General features: G+C 43.1%; 1 protein-coding gene across 1 annotated transcript in view; it reads left to right on the forward strand.

Annotated features, from left to right (window-relative positions):
- OCA2 (OCA2 melanosomal transmembrane protein) overlaps window positions 1–27,374 on the forward strand; it is a 229,932-nt gene that overhangs the window by 30,958 nt on the left and 171,600 nt on the right. The window contains exons 4-7 of the mRNA XM_030201311.1: window positions 5,596–5,784; window positions 10,884–10,941; window positions 23,293–23,365; window positions 26,321–26,478. Of these exons, the coding sequence (XP_030057171.1) occupies window positions 5,596–5,784; window positions 10,884–10,941; window positions 23,293–23,365; window positions 26,321–26,478 (478 nt within the window). The remainder of the gene's footprint in view (window positions 1–5,595; window positions 5,785–10,883; window positions 10,942–23,292; window positions 23,366–26,320; window positions 26,479–27,374) is intronic.

Consider the following 27,374-nt stretch of genomic DNA (forward strand, 5'->3'; position numbering starts at 1 on the left):
TGCTCAGTTTAAGAGAGAATTAAAAACCCACATGTTCATTCAAGCATATGGACCATTAGTTTAATACCGTATTGTATATTTTAAGCCGTAGTTAGATATGGTTTTATATTAGTTTTATATTATGTATTTTTTGGCTTGTATTGTGATTTTTGTTTTACTTTGTATGTAATTTTTGTTCGCTTAGAATGATTCTGATACAGCGGGTTAGAATTAAAATTTTATTATTATTATTGTTTAAATCTTGTTTATTGGTTGACATGTACAATTAACAAATGCTTATCAATAAAATTACATTACAATGGATATCGTCCAGTGTCATACATTCAACATAATAAATTACAATATTGCTTTTATTTTTCTCCCATAATCTCCCGTCCACCCTCCCTCCCTCCCTCTGGTTGTCTACTAGCTCTGCTTGGGCTTTATCACTGTGTTCTTTAATACCAAAACAACATGTGCAAAGTGTTTAGCCCGTGCATTCTGTAATGTGCATTTCTTCTCTACTCTTGACTAACCAAACCCTCCCTCTACCCTTCCCTTCTGGACTCCCTCGGGTTCAACAATAGGTAATGTTTGGGTCTCTCGCATATATCAAATGAGGTGATGCCGGGCACGACATCTTATCTAAACAAGTTGCCTATCTGCGTGTCAGAATCTGGGCCAGGGGTCTTCTTAACAAGGAGCTCCCCACAACTTGTAGTCACGTCACCAGGTTCCCCGTTTAATGTAGGATAGGAGGTGGAGCCGAGTATAAATCAAAAATTTAGCAATAAACTTCTTGCTCTAGGTGACCCACAGTGCCTCCCATTGTGCCCTAAACCTAAGGCCCGCTACACTGTCCAAATCTGCTACTCCACACCTATCAATTCTCATTTGTTTCACTAACTGTGAGCGCCATATCTGCAGGGGGGGCCCCTCTTTCGCTCTCCAAAATTGCAATATGGATGTTATCCCAAAATACATTGCTGTCTTTGCAAATGCCCTGAAGCCTTCTGGGGGGTCTGCAGTATAACTAAAGATATTAAATAAAATTGTAGGCTCCCATACAAGGGTACAGTGCCATATTTGTGCCATCCCCTCTAGGACCTGTCTCCAGAACCGCCCAATATAGGGACAGCTCCAGAACATATGACCAAGAGAGGCCGCACCCTGATTACATTTAGGGCATGCCCCTGTTGTGTCAAACCCCGCTTTTTGTGCTCTGTGAGGAGAAATATGTGTTCTAAGCATCCACCGATATAGCCGCTCCCGTTGCGGGATAGAAAGCCGCTGCCTATATATGGACTTCAAATATGATCTGTATTCTTCCTCAGTAAGTGTACACCCTAAGTCCTTTGACCACTCTTGCGCTAATCGCCTGAAGTCTATCTCTTCTGTGGTATCTTTGAGTTGCTGGTGGTGGAATTTTAGTGGTACCTTAAGCTGTGCTCCCAAGGTAAACTCTTCTGTGAGAACTTCCACCACGTCTTCCGTGAGGTCTGTCCATTCTAGGGAGGCTACATAATGATGCAACTGGTAATATGCAAATTGTTGTGTCGGAGGAATCCCGTACCGGGATTGGAGTTCCCGGTACGTGTGTATGCGCCCCTCCTCTGTAACTATATGTGCCAGATATATGATCCCCTTTTTTGCCCATTTGCTAAATATACTGATCCCCTGGCCTGGGGGGAAAGCTGGGTTATCACATATTGACATCCAGGGGGTTACTCGGGGGGAGAAACGGTGACGTCTACACACCCACCTCCAAGTTTCCCTAAGAGATTTCAGTAAAGGATGTCTCTGGAATGCCGCTGTAGGCAACGGGGTTCCAGAGTGGAGTAAGTGACTAAAGTGAGTACCTTTAAACATCGAGGTCTCCATTGGTGTAATGGAGAAATCCGATGTACCCCGATACCAATCATTTATGTGCCGCATTGAACTCGCTATTGCCAAATATTTAATATTTAAAAGTCCCATACCGCCCCCCTCTCTCGGGGTCGCTATCTGATTGTATGGCATTCTGGGTTTCTTCCCTTGCCACAAATATGCTTGTATTAAACGCTGCAACTGCTTATCATCTCTATTTTTCAGAAAGAGTGGTAGTTGTTGAAAGACATAAAGCCATCTGGGAGCAACCACCATGTTGAATAACGCAATTCTACCCCAAATAGAGAGTGGTAGCTCCCTCCACATCAACAGCTTACTCTTAGTCATCTCCAACAATGGGGCAATGTTCTCCCTATACATGGAGGTTCCAGCTCTGGTAATGTATACCCCCAAATACTTCATTTTCGCTGCCTCCCACCTAAGAGGAGCTTCCCCTTCTCATCGTAAATCAGTATCAGTGTCCATAGACATCGCGCAGGACTTGGAGAGATTGAGGCTAAACCCGGACAATGTCCCATATTCCTCTATCAGTGTCAGGGCTGCTTGGAAGGACTCTTGTGGATTGGTCAGCACCAGGAGGACGTCGTCAGCATAAGCCAGCGCACGAACCTCCTGTTCTCCCAATTGCACTCCACTGATTCTAGGGTCATAATTTAAAAGACGTAGCAATGGTTCCAGGGTTAGGTCGAACAGGAGTGGTGACAAGGGGCAGCCCTGCCTTGTTCCCCTACCTATCTGGAATCTTGACGAGAGCCCCCCGTTTGCTGTTACATGTGCTTCCATACCAGTGTACAAAGCCTCTATTGCCTGTTTTACTCCAATAGGGATCCCAATCCAATCTAATATATGAAATAGAAAATCCCACCCTACCCTGTCAAAAGCCTTAGTGGCATCTAGACTTATCAATATTCCGGGAGTCCCCTCGGATCGGCATCTTGCCATTGCGAGTAGAACTCTCCGGATATGTAACACTGAGTGTCTATTGGGAAGGAATCCCACCTGTGCTGGCTCGATCACATTGGGTATGCACTTGTTGAGTCGTGCGGCCAAAATCTTCGCCAGGAGCTTAATGTCTACGTTAATTAATGATATGGGCCTGTAAGACTCTGGCTCCTCTGCAGCCTTCCCTGGTTTCAACAGTAATGATATACAAGCAGTGTTTTCATGCAATGGGAATCTCCCTTCTTGGACCACCGCTTGATGATATTCAAAGAGTGGCCGTATCAATTGGGGTTGCAGCATTTTATAAAATTCCCCGGAGTACCCATCCATCCCTGGCGCCGAATACGACTTTAACCCCTTTATAGCTTCAGATAACTCTTTGGGCAGGATGGGGGCCTCTAAGCAAGCGATATCGGAATCTCCAAGTTTTGGCATTTGAGCTTTTCTAAGAAATTCGTTTATATGTGATTTCCTAATTGGCTGTTCAGCGGTGTATAGTTGCGCAAAATGCTCCTGAAGTATTTGAAGGATCTTATCCGGTCTATTAGTAATGTTGCCCTTCTTGTCTTTCAGAACCGATATAGTTCTGCCCCCTCCCCTTTTCCGGGCCACCCGGGCCAGCATACTCCCTACTCTGTTTCCAAATCTGTGGAATCTATATTTTAGGAAAGTCCTATTTTTTACCACTCTTTCATGTAACAGTGAGTTCACAGCTGCCTGAACAGACAGATAGGCCTCCCTATTTTCTGTGGTTTGCCGCTCCGTATATCGGCGCCTAGCCTTCTGAAGTTGCCTGTTCAGGTGTAAGAGGCTAGCTGCATTCTTTTTCCGTTTACTCGCTACATAAGCAATTAGGTCCCCCCGGAGTACCGCCTTACCAGTACACCAAAACAATTGTGGATCAGATTTATGTTCTCTGTTAAATGATTCATACTCTTCCCATTTTTTAGCCAAGTATTTTTGGAAAGATTTATCTTTTACTAGGTGATTGGGAAATCTCCATTGTCTGTGTAATTGAAAGTTGTGTGGTGCACCCAATTCTAACCAGACCGGGCTGTGGTCGGAAATCAATATCTCTTCTATCTTTGTATCTCGGACACACTGAAATAAAGCTGGTGAGATAAACATATAATCTAATCTGCCCCAAGTCCCATGTGCTCTGGACTGATGTGTATATTCTCTTGAATCAGGGTGCAGATTCCGCCACACATCTATCACAGAGAGAGAATTACTGAATTCTTTCAACACTCGCGTCCCTTTCCTGTACTCTACTCTCTTGTTTTCTTCCCCCAAATGGTCAATTGTGGGATCCATTAGCACATTCATATCACCTGTAATTATCTTTATTATTATTATTATTAGTCAGCATCTCTGCTTCTCTTCTCCCGCCCCCTGCCTATAGTGTCCAGAATTTCACCCTCCCAGGGTCTCCAGCATCTCTCTCCTTCCCTTCCTTTCAACCCCCCCCCCCCCCACATGTTCTACAGCATCTCTATCCTCCAATCACTAGCATCTCTCTCCTTCCTGTCTATGATATCCAGCATCCCACCTGCTCCATGGTCTCTATCATCTCATTCCTTCCCTCCCTCTCAACCCCACATAGTCTGCAGCATCGCCTTCCCTCCCCCTCAACACCCCATAGTCTCCAGCATCTTCGTCAGATCAGAAATAAGCTAATTTTGATAAGTAACAGCATATATAAGTGAAACATCAAAGTATTTCAGTGGCAGTCCGAAGGGATGAGGGAGGGATGGGCTAGGTGAGAAACAGAGAGTGCATATTCCTGATCTGAAGAAGAAAGGCTACCTTCGAAAGCTAATCAAAAAATGTATTGTTAGTCCAATAAAAAAAGGTATCATCTTATTTTCTTTTCTATGTTTTATTTTATGCTGTTTCTATTGATTACCTTTAAAAGTGGACTAACATGGTTACCGAATCTCTCTACTCATAGTAAGGCAGGAATCTAACAATTACTCCTAAAGTTCTTAAAGATGGCTCTAATTTGAAAACCATTTAGTGAAAATGTCAGTGGAGGAGAAGATATGAATGGGGTGCCAAACCAGATAAGTTTCATTTTATCTGTATTCAATTTAAAACGAACTAAAGTTGCCCAGTCTTCAACCAGAGAAAGAGTGCGCAAAGAGTGTGTATTTAAAAAAAAAAATTGGGGGTGCGGGTGGGGGAAATCCCATGGTCTGAAATGTGTTAAATTCTCTGTAATGGCAATGAGTGAAACATTTCTCACAAAGTTTTGCTATGTGTGCAGATGTTCCAGGAGCTCATTTGGATCTGTAGCGAAAATTCACAAAAAATGATTGCTAAGCTGTCATGTTTATATGTGTCTAGCAACCTGTTAAGGAGTTAGGTGCCTAGATATAGTAAAATTAAAATTTTCCCTATCTGAGATCCTAAATTTAGGCATCTATTTTACTAGCTGTCTACATATAGGTTCCTAAAATGTAAGTGAGGCCATATGAGAGGTTGAGGTAAAGAAGAAAAGTTAGGTACCAAAAGCTGATTTCCAGTAATTTAGGAGCCTAAAGCAGCCCTAAATTTAAGGGACTAGGTTTCAGGCACTTAACGTTAGGAATCTATTTTCAGTGAACTTAGGTCCCTTGGTCTGGCTGAAAATAAGCTTGTAACTTGGGAGATCAGATTTAGGAGTTCAGACCTTTTTTTTGAATTGGCCTCTTAAATTTAAATTGATCATTTTTGAGTATAGTTAAATTGTGAAATCATTTTTTGCTGCTAAGTAAAATTTTTAACACGATTAATTTTTATATGTAGGTTAAAATGCACAACTCTCCCCAAACCTGACTTCACTGTGGATTATGAGTCTTGGAAGAACAGCTCAGCAGAATGTGAACAAAGATGCCTGCTGGAGAGTGAAGATGACAGTTTGTTTAGCTCTACTTCTTCAGAAAAATGTGAACTGCAAGACATTTTTCACCTAAAATTAAATATTTCAAACTTAAGGTACGATGCAGATAAGGTAAAATGAAATGTTATTCTTTCTTCTTTGGTTTCTAGGATTTAATTTAAAAGGTTCACTTTATTTTTTGGGAAAAACTATCCTGTAGAAGTGAATGCAACAACAAAATTTTTCTGAATTAGAATTCTTTTCATATTTTATATAACACTGAGACAATAAGGCATTTATTTTACAAGCCCTATTTGTGAAATGGACGTCCAAAAAGAGTGAAGGACTGTCCATATCTAGGGAATGTCCAAAAAACAATTTTGCAAAAACAGTACAGGGAATGTCCTAGTTACATTGCTGTCCCCATATGGATGTGGCCAGAAGAGGTGTGGTATCAAACTCTAGACATCTGAACATGACAACATACAGAGGACTGACTGTCACGGCTGTGGCCGTGCCTTTATGTCCAGACCTTCTGATTCTCTGTATCTGGCTCTGTGACCCCTCCAGACTCTTTCCATGCTGTTGATGTTCCTGCTAGCCAAGCATCACTTTGGTCTCTCTGCTTCCAAGCTTCATTGTCCAGTGTGACATCATCAGCCATCTCCTTTATAAGGCCCTGGGAAACTTTCCTGGGTTGCCTTTGCAACAGGTCTATTTTCCCTTGTCTTGTTCTACTGTTGTTTGATTCTGAGGGGACTGGTCTTCTTGTTAGTGGTACCTCCGGGCACAGCCCTTGTCTCTGTGTGTGTGTGCTTCTGGTTTGAACCTGTATGGATTACTTTCCCGTTAGCCTTGCTCTCAAGCAAAGCCTGTTATGTTTCCCTGTGTGTGTGCTTCTGGTTTGAACCTGTATGGATTACTTTCCCGTTAGCCTTGCTCTCCAGCAAAGCTCTGTTCTGTTTCCCTGAGTGTGTGGTTCTTGTTTGTACCTGAATGGACTACTTTTCAGTTAGCTTTGTTTTCAAGCTCTGCCTATACTGTTTCTGGGTGTGTGTAGTTCTTGTCTGTTTGTTCTGAGACTCTGTAGAAGCTAGTCTCATCCCTGATTACTTCACTGCTGTGCAGCTGTGTGCTGCTTCGCTCCGTCTGTCTTGCCTTTCCCTTCCCAGCTGTGGGTGCTGGCTAGTCTGTGGTAAACACGTTTCTTCTTTGTTTGTTTAGTCTTCCCTGTAGCCTGCTTTAACTCTTTGTGTGCAGTGTTTGTCCTTTAGCTCTTGTGAGCTCTGCCCCTTTCCTGACTTTTGTAGTTAGAAGCAGCTTTTCCTTTTTATCTGCTTTTACCCCTTTGTGTGCTGTGTTTGTTACCTGGCTCTTTTGAGCAATTCTCCTTTGCTGACTTGTGTATTAGAAGCAGCTCTTCCCTTTAGTCTGCTTAATCCTTTGTCTGCTGTGTTTGTTTCCTGCTCTCTGTTAAGTCAAGCTCTGTTCCTGCCCGCCCAGGTGGCTTGTCTGCCAAAGCTCCGGCTTTGGTCCAAGGGCTCACCATCCCTGGGTTCTGTGACAGATTGCTAAGGCCCCTGTATCTGTGACACCGACATACAACCAGAAAATGGGAACATCTATATCTAGACCTGATATGAAAATGAACAAATGCCACTGTGACCTGTCCTTTAAAACTCCCCTTTGTTGCTGCTTCATAGAGGAGCTTGGAGAGGAAGATTGTGTTCTGATTGTTGTCACTCCATGGTGCGACCGCATCTCAAATACTGTGTGCAATTCTGGTCACCGCATCTCAAAAAAGATATAGCAGAATTAGAAAAGGTACAGAAAAGGATGATGAAAATGCATGGGCATAGTTTGACTGTTTCATTTGTTGGGGGGGGGGGGGGGGCAAAGGATGAGGCGTGGCATATTAGCATATTCCTTCCTTCTTTCCTCCTTACTCAGCACTCCCTCTTCCTCTGCAGTAGTATTTCCCCACCCCCTTTCCCATACCATGCCAGTGTAGACCTTAGAAATGCATAAGCTCTATATGTAGATCCTTCAAGAGGTAGTGTGTCATGATTTAGGCTCTAAAACTCTTTCTGGTGTTTTGGTGCCACCTCAGTAAGGCCAACACACAATCTCTCCACAGCAAAACACTATACACAAACTTGTGCAAAAACACACTCATAACGTTACCAAACCATAACAGCATTAATTCCAAGGATAGGATGAGCTATAACCTTATGCGTGGAAAGGCAGCACTGTAATTACATCTGGCTCTAAAACACCAGTACACTACCTAGTGAAAAAAAAAGCCCAAAACAATAAGGGCTGCAAATACTACACACTAGCAGAATACTGCACCTTGATCACACATGAAAAACACATGACACAACAGATATGACACAAGGAACTAGAAATAAAAAAAATATGAAGGCAAAATACTGAACTGGAAAGTTACCTCAAGAAGTCAGACTTGGCATGCAGCAATACTAGAAAAATTGAAACTTACATGCAAAATATCACGGATGCACATTTCCAAAATCTGACATATTCCAATTTTTTCTATTCGCTTTCGTCCCAGTGTCTTCTGTTTTATGCAATGTCTTCTTTCCATTTGATATTTTTTCACTCACCAGGTCCACCATCCTCCTCTGTCTTTATGCATCCTGTCTACCATCTGTAGCCCTGTCCCTATCTTTCCTTGAGTTTCAGTATCTGCCCTCAAAGTGTTCCGATCCAGCCCTTAAACTCAGCAGTTTCTCCTCTATCCATATCCAGCATTTCTCCTTACTCCCCTTCCCTCCATCCATGTGCATCTACTTCCTCTGTCTTCCCTTTCCTCCATCCATGTCCAGCATTTTTCCTTTCTCCCTTCCCCTTCATCCATGTACATCTCCTTCCTTTGTCTTTCCTTCCCTCCATCCTTGTCCAACATTTCTCCTTTCTTCCCTGCCCTCCACTCCATCCATGTCCAGCATTTCTCCTCTCTTCCCTCCCCTCCATCCGTGTGCATCTCCTTCCTGACTTCCCTCCCCTCCATCCACCCATGACCAGCAACTGTCCATTCTCCCCTGCCCTCTCCTCCATCCATCCATATCCAGCAAATTTCCTCTCTCCCCTGCCCCCTCCATCCATCCATCCATGTCCAGCAATTGTCCTCTCTCCCCTGCCCTCCCCTCCATGTCCAGCAATTTCCCCCTGCCCTCTCCTCCGTCCATGTGCATCTCCTTCTTGTCTTACCTCCCCTCCATCCATGTCCAGCAACTCTCCTCTCTCCCCTGCCCTCCCCTCCTCTCCATGTCCAGCAATTTCTCTTCTCTCCCCCTGCCCTCCCCTCCCATCCATGTTCAGCGATTCTCCTCTGCCTTCCCCCTATCTATGTCCAACAATTTTCCTTTGACCCCCCCTTCCTCCCCTCCATGTCCAGTGACTTCCCCAGCTCCCCCTTTTCAGTCCCCGAGTTCTAGTTCCCTCCTCTCCATCCATGTCCAGCAGCTCTACATTCTCCCCTGTCCTCTCCTCCATCCATATCCAGCAAATGTCCTCTCTCTCCTGCCCCCTCCATCCATCCATGCCCAGCAATTCTCCTCACTCCTCTGCCCTCCCCTCCATGTTCAGCGATTTCTCTTCTCTCCCCTGCCCTCCCCTCCCCTCCATGTCCAGCGATTCTCCTCTGCCCCTTCCTTCCATGTCCAGTGATTCTTCTCTGCGCCTGCCCTCCCCTCCATGTCCAGTGATTTTGCCTCTCTCCCCTGCCCTTCTCTTCCATCCATGTCCAGCAATTCTCCTCTGTCCTCCCTCTATCCACGTCCAACAATTCTCCTTTGATCCCCCTCCACCCATCCCATCCATGTCCAGTAACTTCCCAACTCCCCGTTTTCAGTTCCTACCCAGCCCCACCTGCCCTCCCTCCACTCCCCGACAGCTGTCCTCTCCGTTCCTTCCTTCCCCCTGGCACGTTTAAACCTTTTATTTTCAGTTGCAACCCTGAGTGGAGAACAATACACACTCATAATAGTAATAGACATTTTACAAACCACACAACATAATTATAATATAAAACAACAGGGTCAACAATATTCTGACAGTCTGAGATTTGACCTTAAGAGGGGATATCAAATACTTGCTGGAAAAAATCATTTTAAAAACCTTTTTGAATTCGTCCATAATATTAATATTTGGTATCGCATGATACATAGTAATGAAATGCAAAGCATGTGAAACACCTCATTACTATGTAAATCTTGCAGCTTGGCTTGCAGTGGACACCAACAAGCAATGTTATTCCTGGAAAAATACCATCAGTATAATACTGACAGTATTTCTCCATCCTGGGAGCATCGGGCTGCAAACATCGTTTTATTGCCAGAATGGCCTCCAACTCAAAGCCACCAAGGGCCCCCTAATTTTGAGCCCCCTTGATGGCTTCTCTCTCCTCTAATTCCCCCCAGACCCCATAGCCCCCCTGTTCTACCTAGCGAATACTTTATAAGGAAAGCTGACCCCTAGTGGTAGTATGACTATCACTAGTGGTCACTGTCCCACATTCAACCTGATGCTAGAATGGGCAGGAGTCAGTTAAGATCACTCCTGCCCTGATCCATTACATCCATTGGGATATGCTAGGTAGGCCCAGGTGGTGGAGCTAAGGGGGGGGGGGGGGCAGGCTTGTTCGGGGAACCATTCATGGGCTTGGAGTTGGGAGACCATTGAGGGGTTCTAGCAAAGGGGAGGCTTCATAGGAAGGGGGAAATATTACCTCCTGGTCCCTTTTAGAAGCGGCCTGGGAGCATTGGACTACAACTTTGCAGCCCAATGATCCTGGGATGGAAGATAACACTGCTTTTGAGGTTGACTGCAAGCAGCATTGCGCTTGTACTATGGGAGTGAATAACCTGCAGTAAAAGCCTGACTTTGACCATACCTGTATTATTACCCCCTAAACTCTTTCAATATCTGCTTCTATGAGTTCAAAAAGCTCAAAGAATTTATTTGGTCTAGACCAAGTGGTATTCAGTTTTGCAAGCGGTTGAGGATTTCAGAATACTCTTAATGAATATACACAAAGCAGACTAGCATACAAAGGAGGTACCATCCAAATTAATTTAACTTTTAAACTTGATTTCTTTGTGGGACTCAAGGCCTGTCAGTGAACCCCACAGTGGATTGATAATTTTCTTGTTCTTCCAAAATGTTTGTATAAACTAAAGTTCTTATTTTTCAGGCACTACTTAAATAACCTAAAGGTTATAGGACTCTTTATCTACGTAGTTGTGTGCTCTGTAAGTATATAATTTATAGACTGGTAGATTAATTTGATTATAATTTGCAAATATGTGACCCATTGCGCAAAACAGTTCCAAAAGTGGGGTTAAAAATAACAGAGATAAAGGTTGTAAAAGGGGAGGAGCAACTTTTATTTTTGAAAATGTTGTGTGCTATAGAGTCAATAGAATGGGACTATTCAATGTTTTCTCAACTTTGATATTTTTCATGTTCTAACACCTAAAAACTGGAGGTACCTAAAGTGGGGTATGTGATTTCTGGGGTTAATATTTTTGTTATTGATAAACATTTCTCATTTTTTAAAGAGATAATTAGTCCATACCTGAGGCTAAAATTTTGCAGGATTATGCAGCTGATATTTCACTATCTTGTGATGTAAATAAGTCACATACTCCACTTTTAGTATCTTTTTGCCCAGAGGGTCACAGTTGATTTTGTGTTAAAACACTGTAGTTTCCCATTTGTTGCTTTTAATTATTCCATGCTTTCTGTCAAAATATTTGCCATACAGCATGCTTAGGTATTCTATTTTAAGTGTTTATGAATTGTAAATTTATAGTTCAATTTTTTTATTGTAATTTTTAATCTTCCAGCAACCTAAGAAAATGGTAAAAGGTGCAAGGTGTTGAGAGCAGAGAGGAAGACAATGACTGGCAGAGAAGGTGCTGGTAGCATAGGAAAAAGCTTCCTAATTATCACCCCGATTTCCTGCCAAAACAAATAGACTTTCAGACAGATGTAGAGCATGTGAAGTAATGCTCCAGGTTCCTGATTGTAGTTCCATCAGGCCAGCCCTTTATATTTTGGAAGGGGTCTAAGGTGCTCTATGAAATAAGAGGGTTTGCTCGAGACTAGCTGATAGAGTTTGTCTATTGGCAGAGCTTAAAAAAACAATCTCCCAGTCAACATTCACATATAAAAGCTTCATCCCTTCTGCCCATTGCTGCTGAACACCCAAGGGACTGTGCTAAGTGGAATTTTTCAGTATCTTATAGCACTGGGATGCAGTATGTAAGAAAGCCTTACTTTTAACAGTAAATTCCACTAAAGACAGAGTGCCTCACTCTGATGCACTCATATACAGGGAGGGCTAAATGCAGCGATGAAACAGGAGCCAATGAAAATACCACTCAGGTGATAACATAAACGTGTTTCAATGTGTAGAAAAATTGTCATCTAGGACCAGGAGTGCATCAGCAATTTACAACATTTGCCCAAATTAGAAACTGGAAGAATTCTGAATCATTTGCTACTGGAGCACTACATATCAGAAGCCTGTCTTTTCATAGCTGTTCATCATAGAACAAACACCTGCTGACAGAGTCATGCTGCTGAGCAATTATGGTGACGTTAAATGTAGTCTTGAATATCGTGATCACCCCACTCTTCTTTTTGATAGATGGGGAATACCCTATTCTCTTCAACTCTCATATGAGTTTAACTGATTATGTACCTGATACATGGATCTCTTGTAAAAGAACTACATCAGCGTTCTCCATTTTAAGATATTGCAAAACCTTTGTCTGCTTAATGGGATGATCAATGCCATTACACTTTCAGAATACTACTCGAAAAGTCATGATGGATATATAAAGTTCTGCCGGTTAAAATGCTGAGCAACATAACTGAGCATATACATACAGTAAGCATGGATTGATGAGACAAAAAGGGGCATAATTGAACGGGGCTGGGGAAACCTATATTATCGAAACAAGATGGGCGTCCATCTTTTGTTTCGATAATATGGTCGGGGACGCCCAAATATCAACATTTAGGTCGACCTTAGAGATGGTCATCCCGGTTTTCTGCGATAATGGAAACCGAGGACGCCCATCTCAGAAATGACCAAATGCAAGCCCTTTGGTCATGGGAGGAGCCAGCATTCATAGTGCACTGGTCCCCCTGACATGCCAGGACACCAACTGGGCACCCTAGGGGGCACTGCAGTGGACTAACTGATGCACTAACTGAACGGAAAAAGCCCTTCCCTTACCAATCCCTTAGCGATTCGGAAAGGAATGGGCATGCATGAAGGAAATCGCATGCAAATGAGCTGCTCGCCGTTAGCTCATTTGCACATGATTTCCTTCCTAAGGAGGGGAAGCCAGTGCAGAGCAGCGAAGCATTATGCGTGGTGCTCTGCGCATGCCAAAGACGGCTTCATACATGCAGACAAGCTGCGTATATAATAGCCGTCTACAACCTTAAATAAATTGCCATCTACAACCTTAGAAAAATACAAATAGAGTATGGGTGAAGGATGTCTTTCGCTATGCCTCTGCCCCTGCAACAGCAGTTGCGGACGTCCTTCGCTATGCTTCCGTCCCTGCGATGGCAGTTGAGGATGACCTTCGCTATGCCTCCATCCCTGCAACGGCAGTTGAGGATGTCCAAAATGTGGATGTTTCTGTGAGAAGGATGTCCATGCCTGGATGTTTCTGTGAGAAGGACGTCCATGTCTGCTATGCCTCCAACACCCCCTTTATTTATTTATTTATTTGGATTTTGGATCACAAGTAGCAGCAGTGGGATTTGAACCAGTCACCTCTGGATTGCAAGACCAGCTCTAACCACTAGGCCACTCCTCCACTCCACTCCACTCCCTTGAAATTTGGCCGTCCCTGTGGGGGGGGGGGGGGGGCATTCAGGACGTCCAAAATGTTTGAAAGAAGGACGTCCACGTCTTCGCTATGCCTCCGCTGACACACACATACCTCCCTTCCCAGGGACCTGCATACTGCTGCAATGGACCCGAGTATGACATTTCAGGCTGGCAAAAAAAGTTTTTAAAGTTGTTTTTTTCAGGGTGGGAGGGGGTTAGTCACCACTGGGGGAGTCAGGGGAAGTCATTCCCGATTGGTCATCTGGTCAGTTTGTGCACCTTTTGAGGCTTGGTCGTGAGAAAAAATGGACCAAGTAAAGTCGGCCAAGTGCTCATCAGGGACGCCCTTCTTTTTTCCATTATCACTCGAGGACGCCCATCTGTTAGGCATGCCCAAGTCCCGCCTTTGCTACACCTCTGACACGCTCCCGGGAACTTTGGTCGTCCCCGCGATGGGAAGCAGTTGGGGACGCCCAAAATCGGCTTTCGATTATGCCAGTTTGGGCAACACTGAGAGAAGGACGCCTATCTCCCGACTTGTGTCGAAAGATGGGTGCCCTTCTCTTTCAAAAATAAGCCTGAAAGCCAACATGGATTTAGTCAAGGGACATCTTGTCTCACCAATCTACTACGTTTCTTTGAAGGGGTGAATAAGCATGTGGATAAAGGTGAGTCGGTCAATATTGTGTATCTGGATTTTCAAAAAGCATTTGACATGGAGGGGCATAATCGAACGGCGCCGGCCAAGTAGATGGCCGGCCATCTTCAGGGCCGGCGCCACAAGGGGGCAGAGCCAACTGTATTTTTGAAATATGGTTGGGGCCGGCTAAATCGATCGCCGGGTGTAGAGGAGATTGCCGGCTTCGTTTTTCAGCCATAATGGAAACCAGGCCGGGCCATCTCAAACCCGGCGAAATGCAAGGCATTTGATCATGGGAGGAGCCAACATTTGTAGTACACTGGCCCCCCTCACATGCTAGGACACCGACCAGGCACACTAGGGGGCACTTCTAAAAAAAAAAATAATAACAATAGCTCTCAGGTACATAGCTCCCTTACCTTGTGTGCTGAGCCCCCCAACCCCACCCAAAACCCACTCCCCACAACTGTACACCATTACCATAGCCCTAAGGGGTGAAGGGGGCACCTACATGTGGTTACAGTGGGTTTCAGGTGGGTTTTGGAGGGCTCACATTTACCACCACAAGTGTAACAGGTAGGGGGGTGGTGGGCCTGGGTCCGCCTGCCTGAAGTGCACTGCACCCACTAAAACTGCTCCAGGGACCTGCATACTGCTGTCATGGAGCTGGGTATGACATTTGAGGCTGGTAAAAAAAAAACTTTTAAGTTTTTTTTAGGGTCACCACTGGGGGAGTAAGGGGAGGTCATCCCCGATTCCCCAGTGGTCATCTGGTCAGTTCGGGCACCTTTTTGAGGCTTTGTTGCAAGAAAAAATGGACCAAGTAAAGTCGGCCAAGTGCTTGTCAAGGTTGCCCTTCTTTTTTCCATTATCAGCCTGAGGATGCCCATCTCTTAATCACGCCCCAGTCCTGCCTTCTGTACGGTGCCGACACGCCCCCATGAACTTTGGTTGTCCTTGTGACGGAAAGCAGTTGAGGACGCCCAAAATCCTAGAAGAAGGATGCCCATCTCCCGATTTGTGTCGGAAGATGGGCGCCCTTCTCTTTCGAAAATAAGCCTGATAGTGTTGCAAAAGCCCTCAGAGAATCGGGAAGAAACACCATTTTGAAGACTGCAAAGCCCAAACTGAGTAAGATTGCTGATAACACGTAAAAAGTTTATGGTAGCATATTGAATAATTTTGAAGCTATGGAACCAGGGGTTTGTAGAATACCTCTCCTGCTGCCACTGGTCTACTGACTGAGGAGGAGTGCAAAAGGGAGAAGTGCCACTCAACCTTCCATTGTTGCAGCCTCCCATTCCAGCTTGATGCTCTGAAGATCTTCAATCTTATTAAATAGATGATCTGGTTATTGAACATGATGATTATCCAAGAAGGATACCACAAATTATACCTCACACCCAGTGCTTTCAGTTGTGGCCTCAGGCTAAGGAATTTCTTTCACCATAGCACAGTAATACTTGTGAAGTCCTGTACAATGGTGACCTTCCAGCTGTTGACTTCCAGTTAGGGTTGCCAACTTTGAAATAGAAAAACCCATCTGCCCTTCTCCATGCCCATCCCTTGTCTCACTTGTACCCTCCCTTGTCCTTCCCATACCCCTCCCTTGTCCTACTCCCATGGCCCCATACCAGGACCCTTGTCATTTCTACTGTTGCACCCTTCTCCCACCCACCCCCTACAACCAACTGTCCGCACTAGGGTTGCCATCTCAACTGCCACATGGTCTAGGATTCTTTTACAAACACTGTCTGATGTTATAAAAAAATTAAATTTATATTAAAGTTTTCATGTCCCCTCAGTAAGGCTAACACACAATCCCTCCTTTGGAAAACACTATGTACAGACTTGTAGCATTAACTCCTAGGACTTAAAGAGCAAGAACCTTATCCGTGAAAAGGAAGGACTATAAATATTACACCGGATCCTAAAACACCAATACATTATCTAGTAAGAAAGCAGAACAATTGGGACTGCCAAAGATCTCTACACAGAAACTACATACCAGCAGAATACGACATCTTGGTCACATATGCAAAACATAGACAAGCCCTCTATAAATATGAACCAATGGACCACAGATCAGTAATAGAGATATGAAGGCAAAAACTGTAAACTTCAAGAAGTCAGACTTGCATATACAGTAATACTAGAGAAATTGAAACTGAAATGCAAGATATGAGAGATGCTCATTTCCCAAGGCTGACATATTTCAATTAATAAATTCAAAATAAAATACTATTTTCCTACCTTTGTAGTCTGGGCATTTTATTTTCCATTCAATTTGGTCGAAGTGTCTCTTCTGCTTTTTTCTATTGTCTTTTCAGGACGTGGATACCATTGTTTAGTTATATCTAACGATTTTGTATTGGTCCACACCCAGATTTTCTTTTGTTTAGTGGATTCTCCTGTACATTTGACATTTCTTCTCTCTCCATGTTCACTCTCCATATTCTCTCTCTGTGTTCCTATCTGTCCTGTTCAGCATCTTTCCTCTGTGCCCCCGCACTTATCCTCCCCTCCATGTTCAGCATCTGACATCTTAGTGATCCTATCTTCCCCTTACATTCAGCATCAAAACCTTCTCTGACCCTATCTCACCCCTCTGTATCCCTGTGCTTATGCTTACTCCATTCCCAACATCTCTTCTCTGTGCCCTGTCCCTCTCTTTTATCTTCCCTTCCTCCCACAAACCACCACACTGGGTCCTGCATTTTTCCACTTCTTTCTGTCTTGTTCCCCCAATCCAGTCTCAGGTTCTTCCATTCTGTCCTCCCTCCCTGGGTCCAGCATCTCTCCGCTTTGCTTCCCCTCCTCCAGTCTGGTCTCTTTCTGTCTCCACTTGCCCTAAGTCCTGGCAGGTCCAGCATATTACCATCTCCATTTTCGTATCCCCCATGTCCAGCACATCTCCATCTCCCTACCCCCCCCCCCCCATGCAGCATCTCTCCATCTCCATATCCCACAATTCAGGACATCTCCATCTCCCTGTGCTTACCACCCTGCCCATCACATCTCCATCTCCCCCATGTCCAGCACACCTCCATCTCCCTACCACCTGTGTTCACCACATCACCATCACCCTACCCCTCCATGTCCAGCACTTGTCAATCTCCCTACCCCCTCCATATTCAGCACATCTCAATCTCCCTATCCTCTCCATGTCCAGCACATCTCATTGCCTAACCCCTCCATGTCCAGCACATCTCAATCTCTCTCCTATTCACCCACCCCTTGATGATTTCAGCTTGTGTGTCCCCCACCCTGCAGTTTGGAAGCTTTCTCTCCCTCCCTTCCCTACTGCAGGTCCGACAGCTCTCCCTTTCTCCATTCCCTCTCACCTCTAGCTTCACTGGCATCCCTTCCTCCCTCCTGGCTAGTCCTTGAAAACCAACGAGTGGCAGACAGTGCTAAAGATGCACTGCTTCCTGCTACCCCGGTGCTACAGCTACTCTGTGTTTGGTCCTGTGCATAGGGAAGTTACATCAAAAAAGGCAGAACCAAACAAAGAGAATCACCAAGGCAGCCAGAAGCAGCACGTGTTTAGCACTATCTACCCAATGAGGTTTGATAAGACAGGAGACGGCATGAGCCTATCTGGCCCATTATGTGGACTGAAGCTTGCCGCCAAATTGAGTGACCCAAAACATTTGTAGACTCTGATGAAAAACAATTGAAAACTTGTGAGTTTTATATTGTTTTATTAAACCTCTTTGGTTTTGCATTCTTTCTATTAGGAGGGGAGTTGGGGGGGTTGGCAAATTTTTGAGGGGTTTGTTTTGGGTACACCAACATGGCAGCTGCTGGGGAAACCAGCTTCAATTTTTTCACGTCATGCTGTCTCCTGTCTTTTTAAGCCTCTTTGTGTCTGCTGCTCTTTGGTTTGGAGGACCAGCCAGGAGGGAGGAAGGGATGCTGGTGAAGCTGGAGGTGAGAGGAAATTGAGGATGGAAGAGTTGCTGGTCCCACAGGAAAGAAGGGAAGGTGAGAGAGTCGCCAGACCACAGAGCAAGGAGCCTGTATCAGAAAAACAGTTTTTTTGGGTACCTGTTTTAAGGGTCTGTTGGGAGCCAGCTAGGCTGGCTTAAAACTGGTCAGTTGGCAATCCTACTTCCAGTGCAGATTGTTGTTGCTGAGCTGAATGCAGAACAATCTGCGCTTAAGTGTAAAGGAGCAGTTTAGCAGAAATAGACCTTGAGAATGTGAATTTACCACACTGACAAGTGGGAAGGGAATCCTGGGAGCCCTCTCTAGAGCCAGAACAATGGTAAGATTTAGCCGCTTAAGTAGACAAGATGATATCCTGAAGGCATTACTGCACAGCCACTCCGTATTCACCTTTACCATATTTCTAAAAATATTTCCTTTGTACACCTATTTCTAAGAGGAGGGGCACCAGTGACACCTTTGTTTGAACCAATGGATTGCTTCACGGTTCCAGACATATCTGTGGGACTGGTTTCTTTGCTGCAGGAGGTGAACTGCTCTCCCCGATTAAAGCTGACATTGCTTTGTCATATGAACACCACTGATGGCAGTTCAGCTGGGTCTTCAGACAAGATCCTCAGTCTACAGGGTGAGATTTGTGGCTCCTAGAGCAGGGTTAGGCCCATGCAATAGGCCCTGCAGATTGGCATGGCTCAATATGGAGTTGATGTTTCTGGAGAGAATATCTCGAGTTTGGAGAAACTAAATCCTGGGGATCCTTCAGTAAGACAGGTTTACTGAGTAAGTCATTTTTGCATGTAAAACCCACCACAATTATATTGGAGAATATTTGGGATGTACTTCTGAGGATAGAATTTTTCTCAAAAGTTAATGACTTTGTCAACTCAAATTCAGGCCTTTTCTGGTAGAGTGGATCAGGTTGAACAAATGATTTATAATATAGATAAAAAGTTGACATGAATGTTAAAGATAATTAGGCTCTTAAGGGCACATAATTGGTTCTGATTAAGAAGAATTTACTCTTACAACTTAAAATAAGGAATATAGAAAATTTATAAAGATCTAAAACATTGTGTTTCATACATTTCCCAGAATTCCCTTCAGCTGCTCCACTCATTACTTTCAAGAGCTATATTGCTAAAATATTGAAGATACTGGAACAATCTTATCCTCTGGTTTCTAAAATATGTTTCTCATTACCCTATGTTGAAAAGACAACTGATCAACCAATAGCTGAGGAAGCGGAGGTATCTTTTGAAAATTTGAACCTCACTTAAACAATTGAGGATGAGACATTGGGACTTAAGCCTGCAACTCTGATGGTTAGTTTTGTACTAAAGCCAGATTGAGATTAGATTCTGAAAATTATACTTTCATCATCGAGAAGCTCTGTTTTTGAGTTACAAAATTTAGGTTTTCCCAGTATATGAAGATCAATTCAGAAGCGTCGTCAACTTTTCCTGAGACTTCGTCCTCAAGGTTTATAGATGGGTGGCTTATTTTGGTTGAACTTTCCCTGCAAATGTGCTGTAAAGATAAATTCTTTGAAATATATATTTTTTGATCCAACTCATTTAACCGCTTTTCTGGATTCCAACATGGCTCTTACTCCTCCCTTGTAGACAGTTATAGCTCTTACATCTACTCCGTAATATCATGGTTAAAGCCTGTGGTTAATTCTCTTCTTTATCGTATTTGACTTTTTGAGTTATCCAATTTCCTTAGAATAATACCTTGTCATCCTAAATAGGGGACTGGAGATAAGAGTAATAATAATGTTTTTGTTCCATTTTCTTTTTGAATTATTGTGTGGTAATTTACTAAAGTTTTTCTTTTGTGAATTTACTACTATCTTTATCTTTGCAAGTGTACTCTTGTATAATATTCTTAAAAATAAAAACAACAATTTAATAACTTAGATAAGAGACTCTCAAGATATTCAGTCATATTGTCCCCTTCAACTCCTTCTGCCATACCCAGGATTTTGATGTTACTCTGGCAACTATGGTTAGTCAGGTCTTCATAGGTATTTTTTCCTGTTTGAAATTGTTGCCTCAGGTTGTTCTATACAATCCTGCGAAGCCTGTACCTGTTGGGTTAAAGTCTCGAAATCATGTTTAACTTCACTAAAGGTGTCCATCTGTCTTTGCTTCATTTCTTTTATACTAAGGAGCTCCACCACCATCATACCTGTAGTGGAAACAACCTGCTCCTTACTCCCTGTGGTCTTGTCAGATGGTGGGGGATCCATCTTATGCCTTTTTAGCCTCATGTGATTGTAAACACGGGATCTCCTTTGCTGGACATTATTGCTGCCAGATCAAAATTACAGGGCTTCAATTGCTAAGAGTTCTGAGAGGCACAGGTGGGAAAAAGAAATTGGAGGTAACTGAATGTAGTTTGAAGCTTAAGGTCCCATCGAGGAAACATCTCAGGCCATGTCCACATAAATTGTCAGTTTAGGTGTTTATTTTCCTTAACGGTAGAAAATATTGGTGTTTAATGTTGCCTTTGTGCCATAGCTACTATTGCTGGCAGGGCTGTGGAGCTGGAGTCAGAAGCAATTTTACTACTACTACTATTTAGCATTTCTATAGTGCTACAAGGCATACGCAGCGCTGCACAAACATAGAAGAAAGACAGTCCTTGCTCAAAGAGCTTACAATCTAATAGACAAAAAATAAATAAAGTAAGCAAATCAAATCAATTAATGTGAACGGGAAGGAAGAGAGGAGGGTAGGTGGAGGCGAGTGGTTACAAGTGGTTACGAGTCAAAAGCAATGTTAAAGAGGTGGGCTTTCAGTCTAGATTTAAAGGTGGCCAAGGATGGGGCAAGACGTAGGGGCTCAGGAAGTTTATTCCAGGCGTAGGGTGCAGCGAGACAGAAGGCGCGAAGTCTGGAGTTGGCAGTAGTGGAGAAGGGAACAGATAAGAAGGATTTATCCATGGAGCGGAGTGCACAGGAAGGGGTGTAGGGAAGGACGAGTGTGGAGAGATACTGGGGAGCAGCAGAGTGAATACATTTATAGGTTAGTAGAAGAAGTTTGAACAGGATGCGAAAATGGATAGGGAGCCAGTGAAGGGTCTTGACGAGAGGGGTAGTATGAGTAAAGCGACCCTGGCGGAAGATGAGACGGGCAGCAGAGTTTTGAACCGACTGGAGAGGGGAGAGGTGACTAAGTGGGAGGCCAGCAAGAAGCAGATTGCAGTAGTCTAAACGAGAGGTGACAAGGGTGTGGACGAGGGTTTTGGTAGAGTGCTCGGAAAGAAAGGGGTGGATTTTACGGATGTTGTAAAGAAAGAAACGACAGGTCTTGGCGGTCTGCTGGATATGAGCAGAGAAGGAGAGAGAAGAGTCAAAGATGACCCCAAGGTTTCGAGCTGAGGAGACAGGGAGAATGAGAGAGCCATCAACAGAAATAGAAAACGGGGGGAGCGGGGAGGTGGGTTTGGGGGGGAAAATGAGGAGCTCGGTTTTGGTCATATTTAATTTCAGGTGGCATTGAGACATCCAGGCAGCAATGTCAGACAAGCACGCTGAAACTTTGGTTTGGATGCAAGGTGAGATATCAGGGGTAGAAAGGTAGATTTGGGAGTCATCAGCATAGAGATGGTAGGAAAAGCCATGGGATGAGATTAATGAACCAAGGGAAGAAGTGTAGATAGAAAAGAGGAGGGGACCAAGAACAGAACCCTGAGGTACACCGACAGGCAGAGGGATAGAAGTAGAAGAGGATCCACCAGAGTGAACACTAAAGGTGCGGAGGGAGAGGTAGGAAGAGAACCAGGAAAGGACAGAGCCCTGGAATCCAAGTGAGGACAGGGTATCGAGAAGTATGCTGTGATCGACAGTGTCAAAAGCAGCGGAAAGATCAAGAAGAATGAGGATGGAATATTGACCTCTGGATTTAGCCAGTAATAGGTCATTGGAGACTTTAGTAAGCGCAGTTTCGGTTGAGTGGAGAGGGCGAAAACCAGATTGTAATGGGTCAAGAATAGCATGTGAATTGGAGTCAGTAAAAATGTATCTACTCCAACTTCAGTTTCAAAATAAAAAAACATGATAATATATGGTAAATTTATCATGTTATACTTTATATAAGCTATGTATATATTTGTCCTGGATCTAAAGTAATATTTACCAGTACTTTAGATCCAGAACAAAAACTTTAAAGCATAATTATCAGTAGGAGCTAGAGTCAACAATAGTAAAAGTGAAGAGACAGAGTTGGAGTTGAAATTTTTTGTTTTCCGACTCTACAGCCCTGAAAGTTGGATACAAGATGTGAGTGGAATCAAATATGTATGTTTGTGTCACTTAGGAACTGTTAGTACAGAAAAACCACAAAAACTGGGTACAGTATACAAGACAAGCCAAGGGGGCAGGGTGAGACTGTATTAGAAAGAGTGGTGGATTTCCTGTGTTTCTCAAATAACCCCCAAATTCTATAAAAAGTGCTAAAAATTGCATCCACAAATTTGGTCACGCGCTCATTTTGTGCAAGCAATATAATTGAATAATAAGCCAAATAGCGCTGATAATTGAGATCTTAACAATCAATTATTGGTCCTAATTGGATTTAAATTTTATGTGCGGGTCTAAAAAGGGGGCATGGCCATGGGCGGATCGGGGGTGTTCCTTTAACTTACATGTATTATTATCAAATAAAGAGGATCTGCACCTAATTTGTAGTTGCATTTTCTGGCACTAAGCACTATTCTATAAACAGCACCTACCTTTATGTACCTTTTGTAGAATAGTACTTAGTGTCATTTATGTCAGTGCTGATTTTTTAGGCGCCATTTATAGAATTCAATCCTAAATGCCTAATTTTTGCATCTGGGTGTTTTATCAGTGTTTATTGGTTGAAACCTAAAACCAGAAGCCCTAACCATGCTTTCATTTTGTTTACAGGCTGTTATGTTTTATAAAACATAAGTTTGAGTTACTGCAAAAATTCCCTTTTACCATTTTAAATTTGTATGTGTCTCTTTGTTAGAAACCCATCAAGAGCCAATAAATTTGGTGAAATATTTTACTTTTGAATATAATTGTTGTCTCTGATTTCTCTGAAGAGTTCACTGAAATTTTGAAAGTATAATTGTTTTACTGTTATTATATTAATAAAACATTATTTTTCTAATTATAAATAGACATTATTCAGCATTTATCCAGATCATCAAAATCCATGGCAGATGTTGGTTTTGTCATCTCTGGAAAGCTACTGTATCCTTTATCAAATTTTCTTACATTATCATTGAGTACAATCAGATTCATAGCGTTATTACAAAATAGTATCCATCTTTTAGATGGCATTAAAGGCTAAAATGTTTAATAGAGTGTGTAAATGCAAAATGATACATATTCTTTCATGCCGGCACAAAACAATCCAATTTTAAAATATAAACCTAAATAGAATTTAAAATTCAGGCTGTTAATGTAAATATTAGATGTGCATATTGAATATTGTTTTATTTTATTTTTGTTTCTTTTTTAAAATAATTCCTTGTGTTTGTTTTGTTTCTTTAAAATGAACCAGATGAAAAAAAGAAAACCAAAAAACTAACAACCTGAAAAACAGAAGAAAGAAAAAATGGCTGCTCCCTCTTCCCCTAAGCTGCAGCTGCTTATTTATTTAGTTTTTTTAGGAAGGCCTCTTCCTAGATCTCCCTCAGACTATCACCTACCCTCAGACTCCCCATTTATTTATTTATTTATTGCACTTGTATCCCACATTTTCCCGCCTATTTGCAGGCTCAATGTGGCTTACAAAGACCTGTTATGGCATAGCCATGCCACGGTAGGGAATATGTTACATAGATGTCAAGGAAGACTAGAAGTTTTGGTCAAGGAGTTTTAGAAGAGATACATTCTAAAAGAAGGTGGCTAGGTGTTGTGTTATAGTTGGTTATGTGCTCTCATGGTAAGCTTTGATTACCATTTATAGTCTTAATGCAGGAGTGATCCCTTTTTCTCCTGACTCAAAGCCTCTTTGTCAAGATGGCATGAGCTATGCTAAGGCTGGTGCCATTTTATTGAATAGCATTCTGTCATATAACAAAATGGTGCTGGTTGATCCTCAAGGCCTTATTATGTTAGCCCACACTCATCATTTTCTTTATTATGAGGTGGTTTGTGGTGTCATATTAAAATAATGTGATTAAAGAAAGATATGCCAGACAATGTAGCTATGTTAGGCATCCTTTCCTTTTTGCACTGCAAGATAAAATTTATAAAGAGCTAATGTTAATTGGCCATTCTTCTGGGCAAATGACTGATAGCAAAAGCTCTCATGTGGCTTATCATTCCTGGCAGGGCCGGTGTTAAGGTGGGGGGGCAAACATAGGAGCTGCCCTGGGCCCCACAGCTCCAGGGAGCCCCTTACTCCAGGCATCTCTTCCCTGTAGTTGCAAAATACCACAGAAAGGCGGTATATCAATAGCAGATTGCATGCAGCTATGAGGTGTGTAACTGTTTCTATTTCAGTGCTACAGAAAGTTATGTACAGTGGGGGAAATAAGTATTTGATCCCTTGCTGATTTTGTAAGTTTGCCCACTGACAAAGACATGAGCAGCCCATAATTGAAGGGTAGGTTATTGGTAACAGTGAGAGATAGCACATCACAAATTAAATCCGGAAAATCACATTGTGGAAAGTATATGAATTTATTTGCATTCTGCAGAGGGAAATAAGTATTTAATCCCTCTGGCAAACAAGACCTAATACTTGGTGGCAAAACCCTTGTTGGCAAGCACAGCGGTCAGACGTCTTCTGTAGTTGATGATGAGGTTTGCACACATGTCAGGAGGAATTTTGGTCCACTCCTCTTTGCAGATCATCTCTAAATCATTAAGAGTTCTGGGCTGTCGCTTGGCAACTCGCAGCTTCAGCTCCCTCCATAAGTTTTCAATGGGATTAAGGTCTGGTGACTGGCTAGGCCACTCCATGACCCTAATGTGCTTCTTCCTGAGCCACTCCTTTGTTGCCTTGGCTGTATGTTTTGGGTCATTGTCGTGCTGGAAGACCCAGCCACGACCCATTTTTAAGGCCCTGGCGGAGGGAAGGAGGTTGTCACTCAGAATTGTACGGTACATGGCCCCATCCATTCTCCCATTGATGCGGTGAAGTAGTCCTGTGCCCTTAGCAGAGAAACACCCCCAAAACATAACATTTCCACCTCCATGCTTGACAGTGGGGACGGTGTTCTTTGGGTCATAGGCAGCATTTCTCTTCCTCCAAACACGGCGAGTTGAGTTCATGCCAAAGAGCTCAATTTTTGTCTCATCTGACCACAGCACCTTCTCCCAATCACTCTCGGCATCATCCAGGTGTTCACTGGCAAACTTCAGACGGGCCGTCACATGTGCCTTCCGGAGCAGGGGGACCTTGCGGGCACTGCAGGATTGCAATCCGTTATGTCGTAATGTGTTACCAATGGTTTTCGTGGTGACAGTGGTCCCAGCTGCCTTGAGATCATTGACAAGTTCCCCCCTTGTAGTTGTAGGCTGATTTCTAACCTTCCTCATGATCAAGGATACCCCACGAGGTGAGATTTTGCGTGGAGCCCCAGATCTTTGTCGATTGACAGTCATTTTGTACTTCTTCCATTTTCTTACTATGGCACCAACAGTTGTCTCCTTCTCGCCCAGCGTCTTACTGATGGTTTTGTAGCCCATTCCAGCCTTGTGCAGGTGTATGATCTTGTCCCTGACATCCTTAGACAGCTCCTTGCTCTTGGCCATTTTGTAGAGGTTAGAGTCTGACTGATTCACTGAGTCTGTGGACAGGTGTCTTTCATACAGGTGACCATTGCCGACAGCTGTCTGTCATGCAGGTAACGAGTTGATTTGGAGCATCTACCTGGTCTGTAGGGGCCAGATCTCTTACTGGTTGGTGGGGGATCAAATACTTATTTCCCTCTGCAGAATGCAAATAAATTCATATACTTTCCACAATGTGATTTTCCGGATTTAATTTGTGATGTGCTATCTCTCACTGTTACCAATAACCTACCCTTCAATTATGGGCTGCTCATGTCTTTGTCAGTGGGCAAACTTACAAAATCAGCAAGGGATCAAATACTTATTTCCCCCACTGTATATCTCACCAGTTAAAAACAGAAATTACCCCTCGCTGTATTATATATTCTGGTATATTAACCCTTGACCATTTACATTCAGCTATGAATCTTACAGATTATGGTGATTCTTCTCTTTTAAAGATAGACATTGGTGGACTCTTTATAGCTGATGTAATTGATTGGCAGGCAGAAGAATACATTGTGGTTAACATTGAACAGATTGGAGATGTCGGACAAAGGAGGAGGCGTTTGGCCAAAGTAAGTATCTGTAGACCCTGATTCTTACTTTTTTAAAATTTAGTTTGTTTTCAGCACAATTGTTATTTCTTAACACCCAAAGACAGCAAAGTCTTCTCCTTTGTAACAGCCATCTTTAATGTATTATAGTATAAATTACATGTAGCCCCATTGTTCAGCTGGGGAAGACGATTATGATCAAAAGCATTTTCATAGGATTCCAACTGATGGTACCTGGAAAAGGGAAAATAGGAAAAGCATTCCATGGTTAGTATTCAAGGACTTAGAACACTGATGTATTCAAGGCACTGCATTTACAGTCAACTATTTGCTCTGTAATGTTCTTGTCTTTTTGGCTGTTGGAGGAGTTATCATAGATTTCCCTTTAAAAAAGAATAAAAGAGCAATTCTATAAGGGGTGCCTAAATTTACTTAGAATAGGCGTACCTAAAGATATGTATGACATCACTAATTGGTATTTATGCACATAGGTGTTCGGTTCAATTCTATAAACAGTGTGCCTAAGTTGTGTAGTGCACAATTGCAAGGGGGGTGCATTAAAATGGGAGGCATATGGCCATGTCATGGATCTATCACCTAGCAATGCACGCAACATATAGAATACTATCAGGGTGTGCATTGCAAGGCACACTTAGGCAAGCTTATTTATGCCTGCCATTGACATGGCATAAAAGTGAATACTAGTCTGTCCAATTCACGATTCGAATCGATTTGTCAATTCGTTTTGGACGAATTGATTCAAATCGATTCATTTTGGAAAAAAATCTGGAGTCCCGATTCAGGATTTCCCACTCCCTCCCATCCGCTGTCACCCAAGCCACTGCTCCCCTCCCTCCTGCTGTCAACCAAGCTGCTGTTGCTTACCATAGCAGGGCCAGAGGCTATTGTTGGCGCAG

Source organism: Microcaecilia unicolor, chromosome 4, assembly GCF_901765095.1.
Source record: "Microcaecilia unicolor chromosome 4, aMicUni1.1, whole genome shotgun sequence".
Taxonomy (NCBI): Eukaryota; Metazoa; Chordata; class Amphibia; order Gymnophiona; family Siphonopidae; genus Microcaecilia; species Microcaecilia unicolor.